This window comes from Struthio camelus, chromosome 9 (genome assembly GCF_040807025.1).
Source record: "Struthio camelus isolate bStrCam1 chromosome 9, bStrCam1.hap1, whole genome shotgun sequence".
NCBI lineage: Eukaryota > Metazoa > Chordata > Aves > Struthioniformes > Struthionidae > Struthio > Struthio camelus.
Genome location: NC_090950.1, coordinates 14,070,649 through 14,093,036, shown reverse-complemented (window position 1 = coordinate 14,093,036; position 22,388 = coordinate 14,070,649). Strand labels below are relative to the sequence as shown.

The window sequence follows — 22,388 nt, the reverse complement described above, 5'->3', positions numbered from 1 at the left end:
CATTGGCCAGTAGCTGTACCTGTACAGTGTGATCCAGAAACTAGTGCAGAGCTGCTCTAGTGACAATTATGTTTCAGGTGTGGTATAAACTTCAGGCCAAGGATATGTGGGTGGAATGCAATCAGTGGCCAGTAGACTGAGTCCAAGTGATGCAGGCATTTTAGAGAGACTATCTTTGTGAAGAAAAGGATAAGCTATTGGAATTTTCACAAACAAGCCTTTTGCCATCTTTTTCAGGGACCTAGAGGGCCAAGAGGTACAACGGGCCCATCTGGATACCCAGGCCAACCAGGCTTGCCTGTAAGGTCACCACAGTTGTATAGTCTTTTATTTTCAGCATATGCATGAATTCTGGTATACAGCTTTTAGAGCTTGCCTTAATGTCAATTAAGGCAATGTGAATTCAGGCCTAGACATCATTTCTGAGGCAGCTGATAAAAAGAGAGATTTTTGCCTTACCTTGTGAGTCTGGAAGTACAGGAATTGGAGCATATGTTGTCTCTTCCCACGACTATGTGAACCACGTTTGATCCTGACAGTCTGTGGTCATAGAGGAACGCTGGTAGCACTCTCCCCTTATTGCCTTTCCCCAAGGCCACCTTGTGGGAGATAGGAAGGGGGGGGGAGCCACAGTTCAGCCCTTCTGAAAGCAGCAACCAGATGAAGTAAATTGCAGTTCGGGAGGGGTATGCTCCAGAGGAGATTTTGACCTTGTGTGATGCCTTCAAGTAGGTGTAATTTTCAAAGCAAAGCTGTCTCTTTGAGATATACTAACTTTTCTTCACTTTCTTTTAAAGGGTATTCCAGGTTTCCCAGGTTTGCCAGGTGAACAGGTAGGCAACTATTTTTCCTGAAGTTGTTAGTGAGATAATGCATTAATTTATACTGATATCTGAATTGTCCCTTATGGCTGTTTGTTATCAGTTTTTTTTTTCAAATAAATTTCTTGATTAAATTCTAATATCAGCATTTTCTGATTACTTTCCAACTGCATACAATTTTTGTCAACTAGGGAAATCCAGGCATTGGAGTGGATGGACAAAAAGGGGAGCCGGTAAGAAAACACATATTATTAAAGCTGTCCTTCCTCTAAAATTAGAAGCACATCCTAAGAAAATAAGTTCCATTTATTGAAGATCTCTCAAGCAGAAATGCATGCTCAAGTTTTTGTTAGTTCGGACATATGCAGGTATGTGGGTTCTGTGTGTGTAACTGGACTTTCTGACCTTGCAGTAATCCTGCACTCAGATCTACATCAATGTACTTTAGGCATCTGTACAGAGTCTTGTTGGGAATTGAGTGAATTTTGGAAGTTTTTGAAAAACAGCAATCAATATGGTAGTTAACATTTACATAGCACTTTCCTTCTGTATGCGCTCTGCCTAAATAATCACAGCAGTACCTGCCAGTAAGAAAGGCTGTACCAGATCAGGCCCTGAATCTAATGTCTTGCAGTGACCAACAACAGATGCCAAGGGAAGGATGAAAGAACAGGAGAAGCACATAGTAATATTTCCTCTCCTCATCTCCACCAATTAGCATATTCAGGACTTCCAGCACCAAAGTAGAATATTTGATTTTTCTTTCATGAATTGGTTCAATCACTTTTTGGAATCCATACAGGTTTCTAAGATGCCAGACTTCCCATAGCAAATCTCATCTTTACATTCACGAAGCCATGTGCTCAAAGGCTTCAGGTTGGAACATGAGAGACTGCATGGAAAGCAAAGAGTTCCGACAATCATGTAACTGTCTCCATAGCAGGCGCCATGACTACAGAGCTCTCATTTATTTCCTTAACGGCAATGTTGTTATTAATGAGCGGGGAGAATAGAAGGGGATAAAGATTTTCAGTCATGCTCATCCTGGGAAGAATGTAGAGAGGGTTACAGACCTCAGTATAAACCCTTATTTATCAGGTGTCAGCACATGTTCAGTGAGTAAAGAAATACATAGTTCTGTAGTACAACAGGGATACGTGCTAAGTCTCACTGAATTGCTGCACTGAACAGAGCATTTCTTTCTGCCATTCCTCTGGCTTCTGCAGGGTGATGTTGGACTTCCTGGGCCACCAGGGTCACCACTGTTAATTGGACCTCCTGGAGCTCAACTGTTCAAAGGAGAAAAGGTGTTAATCTCTGTTTGCATTTAACTGTGCTCAACTTGGCAAGTACAGTCTGTGATGTAATTTTTGTAAGGATGACATAAACAGGACGTATCTTTCTGTAATAAACCATGAACTTCGGTAGAAATCCTGGTGTTCAGCACCCTTCCCACAGGTGTTCAAGAGAGCTGTAGCTCATTACCTGAGGGATGTTTCTCTTAACACATGAAGGAGATACGGCCCTTGCTTTGGTTTTCCTCACTTTTTGTTATTAGCAAATCATAATGTTTCAGGCATCTCACATGAAGCTCATTACTCTGGTATTCAGTCTCTTCTGGCTCTTCTCATAGTTCTAACATTGTTTTTCAGATTGTTGGCCTTTGTTCTATTTGAATTTTTTTCAGTGTAACGTTTTGAACTATCAGCTCTAACCCTTCTAGGCTGCTCTTCTAAAATGAAAAATAAGTGTGATTCTGTTATGCATTTTTAATGCAAGATCCTGTTATTTGCTGTACTTCTTCAATGACACGCCTACTGTAGCCACAGTCACAGCACTTCATTGGTCAAAATAGATTCAAACTAACACCACTGTTTCTAAGTCCTGGATCATTCTTCATTGTGTGCCCTAAAACATTAGAATACTTGTTAAAGAAGAACAGAAGATACCAAAATTAGCTTATGGAACCCTATGTTGGAGTGTCTGTAGTTCTCAAGGCTGATTTGCTCACACACACAAACACAAAGATGAATCTTACATGGGCAGCCCTTCAGCCTCACCTCAGGGAGCTAAGAATTTCACATGTCGGATCTTAGCTTTTGATCATGCACATGCTTCCTATATACAGCTGTGGACCCGTGGGGAAAGGGGAAGGACCACAAGAACCTGTATGTACTCTCCATGTTACTGCAGAATGTGGCATGCCAGCCGTGCAACTCATTCAGACTGAGGCTGTACTGCACAAGCTTAGATGCAGTGAATGTTTGCATCAAACTAGATATAGCAACAAACAAAACAGAACTACTGTCATGCATGTTTGTAGGAACAAAGCCCCAGTTAGCACATCTCTGGATGTGAAAAGATGCATCTGTCTCACTGCAGAGTGGCTGTGCTGGTTGGGCAGTGTTAAAAGAAATAAAAATCAGTACTTATTTGTTTTTCTTAGTTTCCTATGCCTGTGGGAATAGGCCCAGTGCTTAACAAAGTACCATTTTAATAGCTGTAATTCAGAACAGGACTTTAAAAAGTTAAATGACAGATAGGCATGTCCTGCATGTTAAAATACGCAGGAAAGTTAGAAGCTTTCCCTGTATACTCAGGGCCAAAAAGGACTTCCTGGGATGACAGGAGACAGAGGACCACGTGGACCCAAAGTAAGTAATGTGATTTTTTTTTCATATGTTTATTAATTTAATCTTTTAAAGCACAGGTGATGTAAGAAATAACACACTTGTGTTATGAAATTTAATCACCACCTAAATCAATGTGAAAGCAAAAATGTTTCAAAACCCTTTGAAAAAATCTTCCTAATCTGTCCTACTTGATACCTGCCTATGAAATGTTGCCTGGTAGTGAGAGGTCAGTGTCATTTCCAGTTGGGTCACTGACACATAAATGACTGGGATTGTGAAGAAAATAAAAGCACGGATTATTCTTTCTCAAGAGGAGAAATAGGGAAGATAGCAAACTTAACCTTTATGGGATCTTAATGGGGCATATTAGGGTGCATAAGTATGTTAGGGAGAAACTTTTAACTTCACAGATTCTGAGTATCCTCAAGAGTATCAGAGGCAGAGCTACCTGTTTGGCGAGAGAGCTGCTGTTTGCTGTCTCATGTGGCCTTTCTTTTCTTCTCTCGGCGTAATTCATTTAAAAGTTGGTCTGCCAGGAAGAAGATCTTGGGTGCTGAGTAGAAGCAGCCACAGAGATGATTTTGGAGTCTGCATTTCAGATAAATTTTGGGGGGAAAAATCCACAGGAAACTACCAGATCCCAGAGAACAAGAAGATAACTGGGCACAAAAGAACAAGGCTGGTTAATCTGTGTTAAACACTTATTTAACTTTGTAGGCAGAAGAGAAGAAGCAAGAAGCCTGAACATCGCATTCCTAAGTCTAGCACTTTTTCAGGAAGTCATTTTCCTTTGTAAATTAATGGACCGCTGTTACTCAGCACTGGGAAAGGTGACAAACCTTTCATTTAAGTTCTACTTTGAAAAAGAGGGGTACTGGCTGTCCCTGTAGATAATAGTACACTCATTAATTACAACCAGTAACTGAGGAAGTGCCTAATGTGGCCCAAAAGGTCACAAATTCAGAGCTTAAAAAAACCAACTGCTGAAGGTCCATTAAGCTAAGAGAAGAGATCATAGCAGGTTTATATTCCTTGAATAATTAAGGTTATACTTGAATAATTGAAACAGTGCTGTATGAAATAAACCCCAATGATTTACCCTTGTAAGTGAAACAAGGTCCATTAACCTAATATATACATAACCTAATAAGCATGCACATAAAATAAAGTTTGTGACAGCACTTCACCAAGCAGTTTGTTTAAACAAAATGTTTTGAATGCTCCAGGGTGTATCTGGGAGAGGAGAAAAGGGTGAAAAAGGTATTCCTGGATTCCCTGGAGTACGGGTAAGAAAGCTGCAGAAAAATTTTTTTCACAAAGTCACTATAATTATTTTATTAAATATTTGGTAGTTACTTTAAGTATGCATCTCCAAAGAAGATTTTAAGTCTTTTTTTTTTTTTTTAAACAAATCTGTCTCACTTTCTATATAGAATATTTACATAAGGAGTCCTGCCCTGGGAGTCACCCTATCCCAGACTTAAACATATGTATTTTCTGTCCTTGGAAAGACAACAAATCTGGGGGCTTATCTGATAAATATTTAGTACTGCACAAAGCTACTGTGCAGTAGCGCAGTACTAACACACTAATTTTAATGTATTTGGTATACACAGGTGGCAAGTGTTTGCAGCAGCTTCCACTTGATTTGCATAACAGTGCTTACGTGGAGCAATGAATCTGTTATTATGCTTGGTACAATATAATAAAAATTTAAGTGAAGACTTGTCTGATTTGCCTTGGCTATATTTCAAATTTATGTCCATCTCTCATATAAAGTATTTGCAAAACAGTTGCAAGTGCTAGCTACTGGGAAATGTTATGGCAGGTAAGAGTCTAAGGAATATTAAGCGTTCAGCAATTCTGAATAGGTGCCACTTTGAATAGGCTTTCACTGTTTTAGTTTTCAATCTGCTTGCTTTTATCAGGGTAGTCCTGGTTCTTATGGACCTGCAGGTTTTCCTGGAATAAAGGTAAGATATAAAGTCCCTGCTCTCTGAGCAGTGGGTTCAGTGAGGTCTAATTTCCTATGGATTTGCGCAGACTTGGAAATCCTTAATACTTGGTAGCTCACATTGCATTTCCTCATTTCTCCCCGCTACCTGTTGCCACTAAAGTTGTATGAACTCCTTGTCCTTGGGACCTCTGCTCTCTCTGAAATTTGGCTGAAATTGGCAAGGGGATCCAAAGTTGTGAGCAGGAGGGACAACCATTAGGACATGCAGATAGCATGATAGCACGGCAACTTTTGTCGCTTTGTCTTATGTATATATTTTGTTTGCCATTCTGGCTCATGAAATTCTAGTTTTGCTGTTAAGTCTGTTAAATGTTAGTTATGAACTTACAACATCCTACTGGATTAAAGCACAGCAGATCTAAGTATGTCGTGCCTTTTTTCCTATCTTCTCTCCCCAACTCATTTCCAAATCTAGTTAAGGTAACGGTCACGCTATTCATAAATCACATTAATGTACAGATATTTGCTTCTGGAATTATTTTCCAGGTGACTGTATTATCTGCAAAATTACTTTTTACTCTGTTTTTTACTACTGTCAGCTCAAAGAGTTTGAATACTGGATAAATGAGTATATTAACAGATCATAAAAGGACAGGAGGAGCTGATATGGAGCTGCTTTCCATGCAAGAAATGGAAATGACCCAAGAGGGTCATTCAGCAGCCAGCAACCCAATTTCAGCAACCCAATTAAACAGAAGCAGTCTATTAGAGTCTGCTAGTGTGTATTCCAGCTAGTTCTATGTCCCAGCTGCACTGGTTCCACTGACCACTATCTAAATAACCTGGTGATAGATAAAAAGATGTGGAGTTTTGGGGGTTTTTTTGGTTTGTTTTTGCTTTTTGTTACTGAAGAGTTTCTTTGACACATACTCTGTTGTACAAATTCAGTTAATTTCTCTGAAACAAACTGTGAATGCTACTATAAGATACCAGTATGACTGGCATATTGATTTTTGTTCAACAATTAATTGCATTAATGTATTAAAAGATTTACCCGAAGATATTTATGTAATCCTTTCCAGGGAGAACCAGGAGTTGCTGGTTTTCCTGGACAAGCTGGCTATCCGGGCATAAAGGTAAAAAGAACAAAAACATACATACATACACATATATATCTATATAAATGTTAATGATCCCTCCCAAATGTACCTGCCTATCAGACCATTGCCTTTTCTACATTCATAACTACTTTTAAGATTTAGTTTTGTCATGATAGTGATAGTTACTCGCTACGGTAGTGGCAAATAACATTAGAAGTAAACTTTCCTGCTTGGTGCATATGAGGGGAGGGGGAAATCCACATTGCCAGCCACAGGAGTTGGTGAATCCCATTTGCCAACAGTTATCCTGAGTTTATGTAGTCATAGTTGGAAAAAAAAAACAAACCTCCATGTATATTCATTTTTCTGCCGTTTGCTTATTGTCAGCTTTATAACAATGCAAGATCATTCAGATGCTAATTAGATGGAGACATTGCGTACCTCATACAGTAACAGAAAGATCACTGCAGTCCATTATCCTCCAAAACAGGAATCAAACCCTGAGTGTTGTATTGTTAATAAATACTCACCCTGATGTGCATATTACTTGAGTTGGGGGCATCATTAACAAACGTGAGACAACATGTGGAGAAGAAATATCACATTGTATTGGCAGAACCACTCTTAAGTCTCTGTTCCTTAGCCCACAACCTCAGAAGCCATCAATTAATGCTGCAAAGAATAAGCAGAGGATGATTAATTATTGTTAGATAATACTAGGGAAAAGTCTGAATGTCTGCATTAAAGATAGTACATTTGCTCATGCATGGAGCAAAAGAAAAAGAACCAAGTATGGACCCAACTGAAAATATTCAGGTTAACACATGCAGGATTCAGAAAGATGACATAGTCTTCCATTCTGCTTGAAAAACAACTGGATAAATCAGATTAGTCCTGAAAAGTGCAGATCTAATCAGTCCAGTGAAAATTAGTAAGTAGTAAGCTGTCACCCGGAGATGGTCATAAATCTAAAAGCCTAAGGACAGAGATCTTTAAAGAGTACCGTTAGAATTTGCCAGTTCAGGAGGTATCAAGAATTGAACTTTTTGACCTTGTCTCATTGACTCTTCAGTTCTTTCTTGCTGTCTGGTTGTGTCATTTTAAAATTAACATGGTAAGTCATTCATGACTGGGACCACATCCATCTACCATACGTATTTTTATTGTTACTTTCACAATCATTAATTTTATATCTCAAAATACTTTATAACTTTATCAGAGGCGGAAAACTCTTCTTGTTTACTTTTGCTTTCTTTCCTGCCACATAGAAGTTTCTCTTATATCATTAGGGAAGACAAATTTACATTCCTGTTTAAAATAGCCAAAGAGTTACAAAGTTGTGTTATTGCATTTAGCAAGATACAGTCAGAGGAAGAAGTTCCTGGCATCTGTTAAGAGGCCAGCAGTCAGCAACAGCTCCAGTACTGCTCAAATATGACAAAGATATCAATATTTTTTAAAAGCCGCCAAATAGAGGCATGAACTCCTTGCTTTTACTCATATAAGAGTGAGCATCCAGTTTTACAGTCCCAGTTCTCGTCTCTGTCCTAGAACACCTCAAACTCCAGTCTCAGGAATACTACCTCACCAAGCAGTTCCCAGATCCACATTTTTAGATTCTCAGTTCCCATTTGGCGCAGAGAGCTAGGCTGATTCCTAATCTACACCAAAGCGAAAAAGTCTAATGCTATTTGCCACATAAAAAACTTCCCTAAAGTCCACTTTACTTGCAATCCTAACTATCAACATCCAAGCTAATTTAGAAATCCTCCAAGCAGAAGTGATTTTCCTTGGTATTAGTAGGCACTATAATGTTTCCCTGATGCAGATGTGCTAAACTTTTTATAAGAACTAAGAGTATCTCTTAACCATTGATAATATCCATCAAACTGCGAAACTTCTTTCCTTAATGCTTATCTATCGTCATAAAAGTAATTTCCAAATTCTTATGTAGAATTTTAAGACAAATAATTACATCAGTACATCAATTCAATCAAAGCATTTCAATTACATCTGGTACTGATTTTACTGTAATTGACTCAATTTTGCAATACATGAATGAAATCAGACATAGCAGTCCGAAGTTCTGAAAAGTCAAATGGATGTGTGAGATAAGTATATTACTGTTTAATCACTGGTATCCTTAAAGATAAAGATTATTGTAAAATTTTTTTGTCTGGTCTTAAATGTTATGCAGTGTCACAATTGAGTTTCTCAGGTGATTTGGATTTGTCACATCCTTGTGCCCCCCTCCCCCCGCTGAAATTTTCAGATAGATGCTAGTAAATTTCATGTTTATATCTATCCATAAACTTTGTTGTTGGATTCTTACAGGGGGATCCTGGAGAAAAAGGGCCCCCAGGTCCTCCTGGAACTGTTGGAACTCCACTGTTTCCTGTAAAAGGTTATAGCTAGTTTTAACTACTCGTTCTGTTTGACAGTGATCACTAGGAATTCAGAGGACAAGATCCTAAAACGTTGTCTCCCTAATTGCCGCATTCTGCATTTCATTTGTGTCTTGCTGATTTTACTGGAACTATGTTAGACATACACATTTCAGATTAAATGTTTGCTTTAAAGATCTTTATGCATACAGTCACAGCTACATCTGCCAGACTGTCTCTAGTTATTAGATCTAAGCATATTTAGACCTGTAAAAAAAGCCCATGCTAGGTAATGGTCTACAAATAAGTAAGCCGTTGTATTTTAGTATTCTTACTTTCAGAATTGCCACAACACACAGATTTTAGACTTCAATTAAGCCTGCTATTGCATAGCAGTGGTGAAATCCTGGTTGCTCAGAAGTTTGTGGAAAGCCCTGACACTGGTTCAGACAGGATTTTGTCATTGAGTTCCACTGCTTTTAAAAGCCGTTTTGAGTTAATATGAGTTCTAGCTGTTATCATTGTATTTCAGTGTGTCATTAAGTGCTGCAAACATAAGAAAAGGAAAGGCTTCAGAGTTTAATAAGTCATCATTTCCCCCTTTCTTCCCTATGTTGTTTTTTTCCTCCTTAGAAATCTAGTCTGGGCAGATGTAGGGAAATTACTAAGTTTACCCAGAATTTCTTGTGCTATAGAGTATGCGTGTGCTAGCGTGAGACACTTTGTTCAACCTTACCTCTAGAATTCCCGGACAGTCAGAGCATGTGTTCCATGATTGTACCATGCATCCAGAAGAACCAATATTTTTCAGGAAGTACTAAACTTACTGTGCACATGCTTTGCAGCCTGCAAACATGCAGGAGATCGTACGATTCCTAGAAGCAGCAAGTTTGTTAGGTGTGCATAAAAAGGCATATGCACACTATGGTTCTCTGCAAAAAAAAAAAAAAAAGATGGATCAACACACACTAATTCTACCTTAGCATTGTGTTATCACTCATTAATACAATTCCTAATTTTAATGCTTTAGAGTAGGCATTTCCAAATATTTTTTGCCTGGCTAGCCCTGGCAGCTGCAACTGTAGTTGCTGATACCATCAATAAATACCAGTTGGTACTAACTCATAATCATTTGCAGGAAGGAACCATACTTCCATCTCTTCTTCCTGCAACCTTATATCATCTTTGTTCCACACATCTGTAACTAGTGCACCCAACAAAATACCTCTTAATCTCATTGCCTTCCTGCTTCAGCCTCAGACTGGGACTTTAACTTCTACCTCCCTTGTCCACATCTTTATGACCTCATTGGTGATAATGCTATGTGGAAGTTCTTATTTCACAGCAGGAAGCAGCAGGGAGCAGCCAGGCATGCTGCCTGCAATGTGTTTGTGCTGGCATCTCACAATTAGGGAACCTTTATTGTAAAAGGGTTTTAAAGAACTTCCCATGCAGTGTATTTCTAGTGCAGCGAATGCTGATCTGTGTTGCGAATGCTGACTTGTGTTGACACACAAGTTATTTACAACACAACCCCAGTTTAGCAGAACCTCCCTGTTGGACAGGGACTCAATCCCAAATCAGTTAAATTAGTTTTCCATTGGCCTCAGATTTAATTCTATGCTTAATTTTAATATCTCAAGTAGCATTTAAAGTTAACCACATACCAGTGTGTGAATGGATATTGAGGTATTCGTACATTTGTCAGAAAAATGGTTTTTTGGTAGGGTTTAGTGAGAGCAGCATCATTATCAATATTTTGCTTTTCCAATTTAATCAAACCCTTTATATCTGATTCAAGTTTTCTTTATCATGAAGTAATTACAAAAGTATTTTTATTTGTTATTTAAATGTTCAAAATACACTTTTTAAAATTTGGATCTTTTCAACTAGGATGATCCTGAAATGACCTCCTTTTGTGCCTTCTCAAATGTGTGTAACATCAGATGCATGTTTGTTGGAAATGCTAAATGTATTTACCTGGGCAAACACTTCTGTATGTAGCTCAAGTATGTAGCTCAAAGATATTACTTCTACTGAGTAACAAAGATTTAAAACTGTGTGTCCATGAAATGGGCAGGAATCCTTAGATAAGCAACCAAATCCTCCCACCTTAAAATTAGACTGTTACACATTTAAAGCTGTTTCATAAAGGCTAAAGAGAAGTTACTGTATTTTACTTTTGTGTAGTTCATGAACTATAATTTCAGTTGCAATTTAATTTAGATCCAAGCTATCAATTGCATAAGATGTTAAATTCACATATTTTAAAATTTTGTGTAGGTCTGCAAGGAGATCCTGGATTTCCGGGTCCCATTGGTGATATGGGGTCAATTGGACCACCTGGCCTTGCAGGCCCACTAGGAAGACCAGGAGATGATGGAACAAGTAAGAGATGTAGAGATTAAAATATGAACTATATACCAGTAGGAGATAAGGCAGTTAAAAGAAAACTCTTCTTTATTCTAGTTTGAGATGAGTCACCAACAATAAGGATTTGGACTTCTCACACAGTGCTATAAAAATGTTAGCTCAGCACTTAGTAGTAGCCAAAAAAGAACCAAGAAGCCTCAAATAGAACATTAGGAATTACTAGGAAAGGAACAAAAGACAAAACAGAACGCTACAGTCCACTGTAAACCCATGGTGTGCCTGTATCTGGAATGCTGTGCCCAGAAATTTTGTTCTCAGTCTCAGAAAGGTATAAACAAGGGTGATGTAGATGATCAAAGGTGTGGACTTTGCTATGTGTAAGGAACAACAAGATTGGCTAGGGTGACTGGAAAAAAAGATAGTGGTGATGGGGAAGAGAGGTATTTGAAGGTCCAAAGCAGGATCCTCTTTTTTCCTGGGAATTCTGGAGAACCTAAAGCTTTAGACATCAAAACTAGACAAAAAAGATGCATTTCAGAGGATTTTGGCCAGCTAAGCCTTTGTTATAGAAGCTCTTCTGCAGGATAGTTCTGAATGGCATGTAATTTCCTCCTTGCTATCTTGTAGTAATCCTTATTATCATGCTGTATGGGCCATGTATCATTATTTTCTTTACAGGTCTGCCTGGCCTGCCAGGAACAAGTGGGACACCAGGTCCGCAAGGTTTTCAAGGTGACCCTGGTTTCCCTGGAACAGGTGAATCAGTCCCAGGAAGACCTGGATTTCCTGGACCACCAGGATTACCAGGACAGCCAGGAAGACCAGGCTTACCGGGACTACCCAGTAAGTTCAGCAGCAACAGCAATTTGTACTGTGAGAACATCATTCTGCACATTAATAGACTCAAGAGCTCAGTGAGAAAGCACTAACAACAATTTTCTTCTTTCTCCACTGCTTTTGATATAGATAAGTAGGATGTGTAATATAGATTACATGTTTTTCACATTAATTGTCCATCAATGAGATGTCAAGATTTTCATAATTTTCTGGGCAATTTAGACCCAGGTATGAAAAATGTCCCTGAAAAATACAGCACCTGAATTTAAAAAGAGCAAATTGGAGAGAAGCCCAAATCAGCATCCTTTAGTAAAGAAACAAGAGCCCTAAAATTCAGCAGTGGGAAGGGGAAGAAACAGTAGCAAAGTTGATGTTGTGCGAACATAAACTCTAGCCAGACTGACTCTTGTAGTCAGTAAGCAATGACTTGTAAAGCATTTCATTAGATCTCTAGTTCTCAGGTGAAGATGCCAAAATAAGGAAGAAGAGAAAATGTGCATTAAGTTGTGGAAACAGCAAGTCTGATTTATATTAGGTGTACAATTTCTGTTTCTTGAAAGGTGTAATTTGTACTGATAGAGGGATCCCTGGAGAACCTGGAGCAAAAGGTCAGACAGGCCTTCCAGGAAGAAAAGGTGAAAAAGGAGAAAAGGGTAAGTATGCCTGGATAGCAACATTTTAAATATGAGACCTCTGCCGGACCTATCAGCACTTCAGTTTAAATTTGCAAGCACAAGTTTATGGTAGCATGGAGGTTCAGTCCCATCAAAAGGAGGAGTTAAATGGCCTATTAGCATTGTGGCTTCTAAGTTAGTAGAGTACTGCTGATACAGCAGTTACTCAACACTGTAAAAGCATACTGGTATACTTCACTTGTTTGAAAGCCACGAGGAAATAAAACAGTCTGTGCACTACACATACAGAAAATAAAAAGGCAGTATTATTAATTTTGCAACTGTTTGAATGTAATTTTGTAACATTCACATAGGAAACCAAGGCCTCTGCTCATGTAGCCCTGGTCCTCCTGGTCCCCGTGGTATACAAGGACCTCCAGGTACTCAAGGAAAGAAAGGACAAATGGGATACCCTGGCAGACATGGAGAAAAGGGCAACCCAGGCTTATCTGGTGCAATGGGATCACCAGGGCTCCCTGTGAGTAGTTTTCATGAGCTGCAGTAAATAAATAACATCATCTCATCACTCATACAGGAGATATTCAGGGTGGGAGAAAAATTGCCCTGAAAAACTCTCTGAAAGTTGCATCTGCTTCTCCTTATTGCACAGTTTTATAGTTTATTTACAATTTTGCTTGCAGCAGTGGGCAGAGTTTTATACTGAGGGACGGAATCCCATGCTGTGTCTGTAGGGTGGTTGGGAAGGCTGTTGTGTGTTCATTTTGTTTTGGTTTCAACTTATTTTTACTTTTAGTTTGAATATCCACTGATAATACTGTTGACACACAAATTTCTTCACTGAAGATTTTTTATTCAGTTATTTCAAAGGAAAGGATTTCCAGCAAAATGTTATCAAGACAAAGAATTGCATGGTGTCAGCAGGTCAAGATGGATTTGATGTTAACATTATTCCGGGGGTGGAGGGAACCTTTCATTTTAGTCAGGCATTTCAAGCAGTTTTCTTTTTTTTTTTTTCCCCCTTTTTTATAAATTACTTGAAGTACTTAGAGCAGCGTCCACAGTCTTAATTTCTTTGATGAGGCAGTCTGAATATAGTCTTTCACTCCCACAGTTTCTTAAAGGCAGTGTTATTTTTTTCAGTTGTGTTTATCCCTTCACTGTTCCATATTACTTTATCTCCCATTTTCAGTCACTACTCAGCCAAAGTTTGTTCTCCATGAGGACCAGCCACTAAAGGCAACACTTTGTCTCTTTATGCTATATGTATTAGCAACAAAGCTGAAACGGAATCAAGATTTTGTCCTTGATTTAATAGTCCTTAGAAGGAAAAATTATTATAACCATCAAAATAAAGTATTTTCAGTTTGCATGAATAGCTTCCTTGCAATATAATAATTTTGCGCAAAGCTTCTCAAGAATAGAAACTGAATGAACTTTTGGTAAAAAAAGGTTTTGAGTATAAGAATCATTTCACATCTGCATACAGTGTTCATTTTCCCTACTACCAGTTCATTCCAATGTTATCAAACCTGACAAGCAATTTTTCATAAATGCATTTACAAGGCAGAGGGGGGAGAAGGAAAAGGGGGCAGTTCTTACACAAATATTTTAAAGGAACCTTTAGATCAGATGTGTATTTCCAGAGCAATATGGGCTATCAGCAGGATTAACATATCAAAGGAAATTTGAGCTCAAGATCTAGATGTTTCCTGGGTTGATAACTTACTGGATGATGCTTGTTGCCTAACTCACTGAAACTAGCTATTAATTCTGGAAACAGACTTCTTTTCTTTAATGTGCTTCATAAAGTATATCTTATTTCCCACAATGCGCAATAATTCAAAACCCCACTTAATCTAACTGCATTTGATATATATTTTAAGATGATTTATTGGACCTGCTTTGATTCTTTTGTTTCTTTTTTTGTTGCACCTCAACATGCTCTGGTCTGGCACTATACATCTAGGATGCTGCATACCAAATTGCTGCCAGATGGCGATTTTTGTTTTTCCTGTGTGTGATAGCAATTTCTTTGAATATATATGTAAATATGCCTGGCTTTATGGTGATTGGTGCATCACAAGGCTTGGGGTGCTTTTTTTTTTTTTTTTTGATAGCAGAGCACTTTTTAACATTTTTAGAGGAATGGCTTAAATTTCCAAAACTTTCACTTTCAAAAAAGAAAAACTTTGTGAGATTGAAAGAAGGAGCTGGAAGGACACTGTCATTCCAGTTCCAATGATCTCACTGTAAGCTTTGCTTTGTTTTTATTTTGCTTTTTCTTAAAATCCTATCTGTAAGTACATTGAAAGTACATTTTAGCCCTTCTGGTTTTGAAGGAAAGCTTGAAGCCTTGTTCACTTAGGTACCTCTTAGATTACTTAAGTGAAAAAAAAGACAAAGTTATCAGGTTGGAGAGAAATAATTCACTTTGATGGAGGAGTGCTATGGTCTAATGCATTTAATATCTATGTACTTTTTCCATTTTTCTGTTCTCTTTTCTTCCCAAATATCTTACTTAGCTTTTTGAACATTAATGACTGGGCATTACCAACTTGAAGATGTGGACATTTTAGCAATTAGTCACTGCTAGTTTCAGAGACACCACATTTTTCAGAAATCTGCTGCATATTTTACCATTATCACGGTTTACAATCACTCTATAAATTGCATTTTCTCCACCTATTTCTTGGTGAAAGATTTTGAACAACAGAGGAAACTGGCTAAATAATACCCCAGTTTTCCAGCCTTGGTGGGCTTTTGATTCTGTGCAAATTTCATAGGGTAAAGTGTATTTACCCATGTGTACTTTTGCAAGATCACCCTAACCAATCACAGTGCCTAAAACAGATGCTGCTTGGAGAACTGAGAGCAAAGTTAATGTAAAAATATAGGAAAGTCCTTTTCTCCCCTGCTCTAATCCTGTCAAGTCATAGATTCTTCTAACAGTGCTAGGTACCAAACTAAATGTAGATCAGATTTTATATTGGCAGCTTTGTGGGCTTTAACTCAGCAGATAAGCATCACCTACCTACTGCCACGTTCACCTGGGGCAGGACAGCCTCATCCAGCAGTTGTGTTGCTCCAATCACTTGCCTCAGTGGATTCTGGGTCACAGTCTGCAATGGGAAGAGTTTGTGAATTGTTTGTATCTTAATGTTCTTGCATTTACAAGCTACAGCTGAACAAGGCCCAATTCTTTCCTGCATTACTTAATTTTATATAGTTCTTTCTCTGCGCATGTGGCAGAGTTAGGCTGAAAAGACCAGGCTCTGTTCATACACGTCTTTATAGATGTCAAAAGAGATAGTGTTTCTTTTCTCACATATTAGCTTAACTGGTCTAGTTTTAGAAACAATGTAAGAGAGAGAGATTTAATTCCCATTATTTATGTTGATTCATTACTTGAGAGTAACTGATGCTTTTTTGTTGTTGTTTAACGGTAAGGGGACACCTGGTTCTGCTGGACGAGATGGTGAAAAAGGAGAGAAGGGTGATCCAGGGAGAATTAGAATAAAAGGTAAGTCTGCATTTTATCATTAGCCTTTTTGTTTCCTATACGATGTTTAGGTAATGCGAGAACTGCATTCATCTACTCTTTATTAAAACCATTATTTGCAAAGTTACTGAAGTCTAGAAGTCCTGTGTATTCAAACTTCTTTCTTGGTACCATCTCTTTCATCTTGTTGCTCAACACAAGTTTTTATGTTTTTTACTTTCATTGAGACATGAAACAGGTTTACCAACTTGTTATTAATGGTAACAAATGACTTTTTGTGCCATGAGTGATAATCAGGGTCCTACAGAGGTCTGTATAGCTAAAACTAAATAGAACACAATTATTGTCAAAGTATGAAGAAATATTATTGTACAGGAACACACTCCCTAAAGAGCCATAAGCCAGTAGCTCAGCTGTTACCTCCCCTTAAACCAACAACATTCTCCCTGGGAAAAATTCAAAATCTCAATGGCCGTTCCAATTCCTGCTCCTGTTTCTAAAAATTACTCTTAACCAGGCATTGAAGAGAAACAGTAGGCCACCAGATGCACAACTGAAATTCTTGCAATTAAATAGATCAAAGACCCTCCACAGATACGGTTATGATTTGCAAAAGAAACTGAAAACAACAAGTTACAGTAATCTGATGGCAAGGCTTAATTAGAAATGCTAAATTAATTATTCAAACAAAAAATGGGCTATCTTACTGTTCATGAAAAGTTACTTCAGCTTTGGATGCTTTCTGTATGTGTTTACAGACATTGAAGCAAGACAAAACATTTGCTGTTTATTTGTAAAGAATTTCTTGACACAGCAAAATGAATTTTTGGGTATCCTGACCCAAAGATTTATTCTGCTGTATCAAGAATCCTTTATTTTTCTTTATGCAAAAATTACATTTTCATAAATATCAATGGCAGAGAAATCCACAAAAATATCAAGACTCTTGGTGCAAATGTTCTACATCACATGGCATGGTTATATCTTGATTTCACTGAAATCAAGGATTAAAACTCTGACTAATTGCAACAGCAAAACATTTTTACTCTGCATAATGAAGGAACAGAAGCCGCATTCTTACTGTGCCTATAAACATGCCTTTTACAGAGAGAGAGAGAGACTGAGTTGTTCCATGAAGCGTCCAACTACATACTGCCTTCCTAAGCCCAAAATACCTCACTGAGGAAATCAGAATTCAGGAACTGAAAATTGTTAATACAGTTCCAGATGTAATGAACAGTTACCCAGCATTTATATAAGCAGAAAGAAATTAAAAAAGCTGCTGTAAATATTGTATTTCATTTTTTAAATTGTTTTAAGGAATAAAAGGTGAAAGAGGTCCTACTGGGGTTCCAGGATTTCCAGGCCAAAGAGGTAATGATGGCAGAGAAGGGGAACTAGGACTGCCTGGGGAAAAAGGAGCCAAGGTAGGTTTGACTTTCTGTGAATTTTTTTCCATTTCATTTAACATCTTGTTTTACAAAAGGTCAGCTACTTAAAGAAAAGTATCATTTTATGCCAAACTTCTAACAGCTGAATTCCTTTTATAGTTTTTTGTTGGTCAAACAAAAATCATAGTTATTAACCATTGAAAAAAATGATTTCTGTAGAAATACTATTTTTCATTGTGGGATTCCTGGGTATAATTTCTGCATAGGCTGTGTCTATATTATGGGATTAGGAAGATCCATTCCTATTGCCTTTGAATAGTTAAAGCTGCTCATATCATCCATGTAGTCACTTAACTGTGGGACAGTGGTTTCCCCAGATACTTCTCTAACATAGCTTTTGATAATCAAGGAGAAGAAAGAGATCAGGTCTTGTTACTTCTTATCTACAATTTCTTTTCTTTTAGGGCGATTCTGGAGTACCACTGCTGGGCGATAAAGGGTTCCCTGGGGTCCCAGGAAGTCCTGGGGTGAAAGGACGGATGGGATTGCCTGGTTTGGGGTTTCCTGGCCCACCAGGAGTCAGAGGAATCCCTGGAGACTTTGGTGATACTGGTAGCATTGGGCCACATGGTCCAAAGGGTCAGAAAGGTAATTCTGAATATTTACATTAAGATCTAGATCATGAAATACTCATGAAACTGTAATGGATCCTGCCAAACATGCATTATATATATGCCTGCGTTATTCATTCATTTATAGTGAAAAGCAATTATGGCAAGCTTAGTGGTCATGTGAAATACGTCCACTGAAAAGCAGAACGCTGTCTGCATTTAGCAGCACACACTGGTGAGAATATGAATCGTTAGGGGCCTTGAACCTGCAAACTGCTACTCGCACACTGTCAGAGTAATTACTTTCTGGAGTGAAGGGTATTCCTGTATATAAGAATTTGCAGGGCAAGGTATTTTTGGTGAAGGAGCAGGAAGGACAACTCAAAAGCTTGAGGCTCAATCTTTGTTTATAAATATTCTCTGTAAAAAAAAAAAATTCTACACTGGTATCAATATGAATAAACCAGAAACGTACACAGAATTGAGATTAAAATGTCATTTCTCTTTCTTTCAACACAGGCTATTGTAAAGACAAATTTCTACTGACATAAAGTAAAAATAAAACCTTTGTCTTTACACAACTATATTACAACAGCGCGACTCATTATCAATAATAGATATAAAATAAGGGCAAGAAAAATGTGTTTTAAGATTCTCTGCCAAAAATATAATACGGAAATGATGATAGGTATAAATAGTCCTTTCTCTTTACCTGTGCACATGTGGTTAATTTCACAGAAATATTACAGTAAACGGTCAGACTCCATTTATTTATTCACAAATAAAAGTTGCCAGTTCCTTTTTCCCCTCTTGCTTCAGGTGAGACAGTCTGTATTACTCCACCATACCCTGGAAATCCAGGCCCCCCAGGTTTTAAAGGTGTTCAAGGTATGTTTACTGAGGGGCACATGGGGGAACGTTCTGTTTTTCTTAATTGAATTTGAGTTTTAATTGCTAACTAAAAAAAAAAAGCTATCATAAAAATAAAGTATACAGTACGCATTCTAGTTTTTCAACAGATACATGTCTCCAAACGTAAAATTGCAAATACAGCCAAAGGCTTGACAGCTGCAGTTTGCTTGATCAAAAAGAGTGCCGGCTGCTTCCTTAGAAATGATTACATGAAGGTAGCTGCATGAAACTATGTCCTGCTTCAATTAAAATGCATGAGAGAGGCTGTAAAATAGGCAGTTGGATGGACTCGCACAGGACCTGGAATAGCTACGTTTGGATACCAGGAAAGAAGGGAAAGAAGGGATACCAGGAAAGATATGCTGCAGGTCCACAATTTCTAGAATTATATTGTTCAGGCCAAGTTGTGACTGAACGCTAAGATTTGAACATTTATTACCAAGATCTCCTCTGCTAAAATTAATTTAAATTCAAATAAATGAACGAGGAACTGGCCAAACGTTGCTTGTGATCACCTCCAAAGCATTTGGAAAAATCTCATGAAAATACGGAGATCATGATCAGAACAAATGGGGAGACTGGATTTTCAAGCTGTCACTTTATGCTGGTGTTACACAGCTCCCTGACTTCAGTATTGCATGTGGTAGCTAAATCTCATACAGAGATGAGAGAACAGGGATTAATGTATCGAGTTCATCTGCACCATTTCAGAATAAACATATAGCACAGATGTATATAAGAAATTGAGTTGACACCCATCATTCACAAAGTTAATACTGGTGATATCCTGTGACATTAAAATGTCATAAGATTATTTTTACTGGTTTACTCTGGAGATTTGCAGTCCACTGTTTATGGATTGGAATACAAGTCCATTTAGAAAAACAGCAGCCATGCATTTGATGGCCAAAGTGGCAGCTTTTGCCCAAAACGTTGGAAACCCACGAACAACCGGTCTTCAAAGTATATGAATTTGCGTATACATCTTATACTTTGTAGCATGGGATAAAGATTCAATACTGTTTCTCTAGAGGTTTAATATGTTGCGTATTCTTTTTCTGTTTCCAGGACCAAAGGGTTTAAAAGGACTCCCTGGTCGTCCTGGACCAAATGGCTTTGATGGGCAGAAAGGCCAGTCAGGCAGGCCAGGAGCAGGAATCCCTGGGCCAGAAGGTGAAATGTGCTTTTCCTAGTCCAAGAGGCCTGCTGATCGGGCTATAATACATACATACAGAGTAAGGTAGCTGTCATGGTAGATTAGAATGGGAAGTACATTTCAACTAAGGCTGATGGGTAGAGGAATCTTTACCAGTTTCCTTTCTTTCCTCCAGCAGGTACTGCAGTGACCTAAAATTCAGTGCAGTGGAGGAAATAAGTGCAGTGTATATAAATTTGCACAGGAAACTGAGAATAATTAGTACAATTTTAGCAAAGGGATTGAACTGGACAAAGAATGACAGTACACAAGATAAGCAGATGCTGCCCCAAACAAAATCAGTGTCAGTTCCCACAGGAATAACAGCCTTCATTCCTCATGTATCATTAGCTGTAAATGAGAAATCTGAAATTTGCTGTATTATGTTATTTTTGTTTGCAAAGTGATAATTTAGTTCTGGTTAAATTTGCATTACAATGTTCAACACTTCTTAAAACCCCTCTGAGTTAAGCCCTATTTGAATTTAAAAATCATACTGACAGGCTTTCGAGGCAAAACTGGTGATCCTGGTGATGAAGGTGAAAGAGGATCTACGGTTGATGGTAAAAATGGCCCTCCAGGTCCACCTGGCATAGATGGTCAGAAAGGTGTTCCAGGTGATACCACGTATGGCCCTCCAGGAATCCCAGGCTATAGGGGACTGCCAGGACCACCTGGTGCTCAAGGAACAAGGGGTGATCCAGGCATTCCTGGGCTTCAAGGTATGAGCCAGTTTTTATGAAGCATTTCCATATGTTCAAAGAAGACAGTCTGAGCAAGGTTACTGCTTGTTCTGATGTAACTTACCCTTACATGGATCCATAATGCTGACTGTGAAGATATGCCATATTTTACAGCCGATCAGCCGCTGTGGAAGATCTGCACTGCGGGAGGAGGAGGATGTCTTTCCCCAATCCATGGAGTAACAATGCAGCTTCCTATTGTTACTACTGTTGTTTGTCTCTTAGAGGCCATCTGTGATTAGGGTCTTGTGCTCTCCTCCATACATATACATATGATCCTTGCCTGAAGTTGCTTACTCAAATCTGAAGAGATTGGCAAAAGGTGGGAGAACACAGAGGGAGAGACAGTTGAATTTCTTTGCCCAGAGTTATACAGTATAACCCCCAAAACTTTGGATACTACATTCCTCACTTCACCAGGATGTTTTGCTGGTTGCTGCAGATGTCTCCACAGCACCACTTCCTTCCTGCTTCATAGCAGATATTCCTGTTTCCTTCTGTAGGCCCTCCTTTTGCCTCAACACACATATGCCATTCTGTGCAGAGAACCCCTGCAGGACTGAATCCAGCTCTCTGCAGCTGGTGCATACCTGTGAGCTCCTTCCATTCTGCTCTCCTACACATCAGGAACAGCTAGCCTCTCATGCCGCAAAGGCCTCCCTCACCTGTAGGTGAGAGCTAAATTTGTATTTATTCCATTAGAGAAGGGAGCTCTCCACAACAGCTAATTCTAAATTGCAGAAAAGCATATGCAAAACCTATGTAAAAACTAGAGGTTAAGTAAAATATTCCAATAACTGAATATGTCACTTCAAAATTACAATTAGGAAGTCTGATGGATGGTGAGTAATGGAAGGGACAGTTTTTACAATGTTCTTTGTTTCCAGGCCAGCCTGGTACCCCAGGATTTCCAGGTGTCAAAGGTTTTAGAGGCCCAGAAGGTGGCCGAGGAGCACCAGGCTGTCCAGGCTTCCCTGGTCTACCATGTGACATGGGCTTACCAGGGCCACCAGGACTCAGAGGTATCATGGGCTTGCCAGGCCCTCAAGGTAAACAACATCTGTCAGGTTGCCTCACAAGACTAAACTTTGCATACGTTTTCTAATAAACTTAACCATGTCTTTTGCGGCTAGTGTGACAAATAGAATTTCTATAGTTAGTATAGACAAGGGCTGCTCCTTAGTGGGGGGTGTACCTTTTACTTTATGCATTTCCTTTTACTCAGGGAACGTATAATGTGCATCTCAGATTTTGCCCAACTTCCCTTCCCATAAATACTGTTCCTTAACGGGCCAAA

The 22,388-nt window shown here is 38.6% G+C and overlaps 1 protein-coding gene across 1 annotated transcript in view; it reads left to right on the top strand.

Moving 5' to 3' along the window:
• Positions 1-22,388, top strand: part of COL4A4 (collagen type IV alpha 4 chain) — an 81,006-nt gene that overhangs the window by 29,558 nt on the left and 29,060 nt on the right. The window contains exons 10-29 of the mRNA XM_068954149.1: positions 238-300; positions 798-833; positions 1,013-1,054; positions 2,048-2,128; positions 3,422-3,475; positions 4,681-4,740; positions 5,383-5,427; positions 6,494-6,547; positions 8,846-8,915; positions 11,179-11,283; positions 11,947-12,111; positions 12,666-12,758; positions 13,094-13,257; positions 16,188-16,260; positions 17,560-17,666; positions 18,095-18,278; positions 19,061-19,129; positions 20,222-20,326; positions 20,852-21,070; positions 21,979-22,140. Of these exons, the coding sequence (XP_068810250.1) occupies positions 238-300; positions 798-833; positions 1,013-1,054; positions 2,048-2,128; positions 3,422-3,475; positions 4,681-4,740; positions 5,383-5,427; positions 6,494-6,547; positions 8,846-8,915; positions 11,179-11,283; positions 11,947-12,111; positions 12,666-12,758; positions 13,094-13,257; positions 16,188-16,260; positions 17,560-17,666; positions 18,095-18,278; positions 19,061-19,129; positions 20,222-20,326; positions 20,852-21,070; positions 21,979-22,140 (1,951 nt within the window). The remainder of the gene's footprint in view (positions 1-237; positions 301-797; positions 834-1,012; positions 1,055-2,047; positions 2,129-3,421; positions 3,476-4,680; positions 4,741-5,382; positions 5,428-6,493; positions 6,548-8,845; positions 8,916-11,178; positions 11,284-11,946; positions 12,112-12,665; positions 12,759-13,093; positions 13,258-16,187; positions 16,261-17,559; positions 17,667-18,094; positions 18,279-19,060; positions 19,130-20,221; positions 20,327-20,851; positions 21,071-21,978; positions 22,141-22,388) is intronic.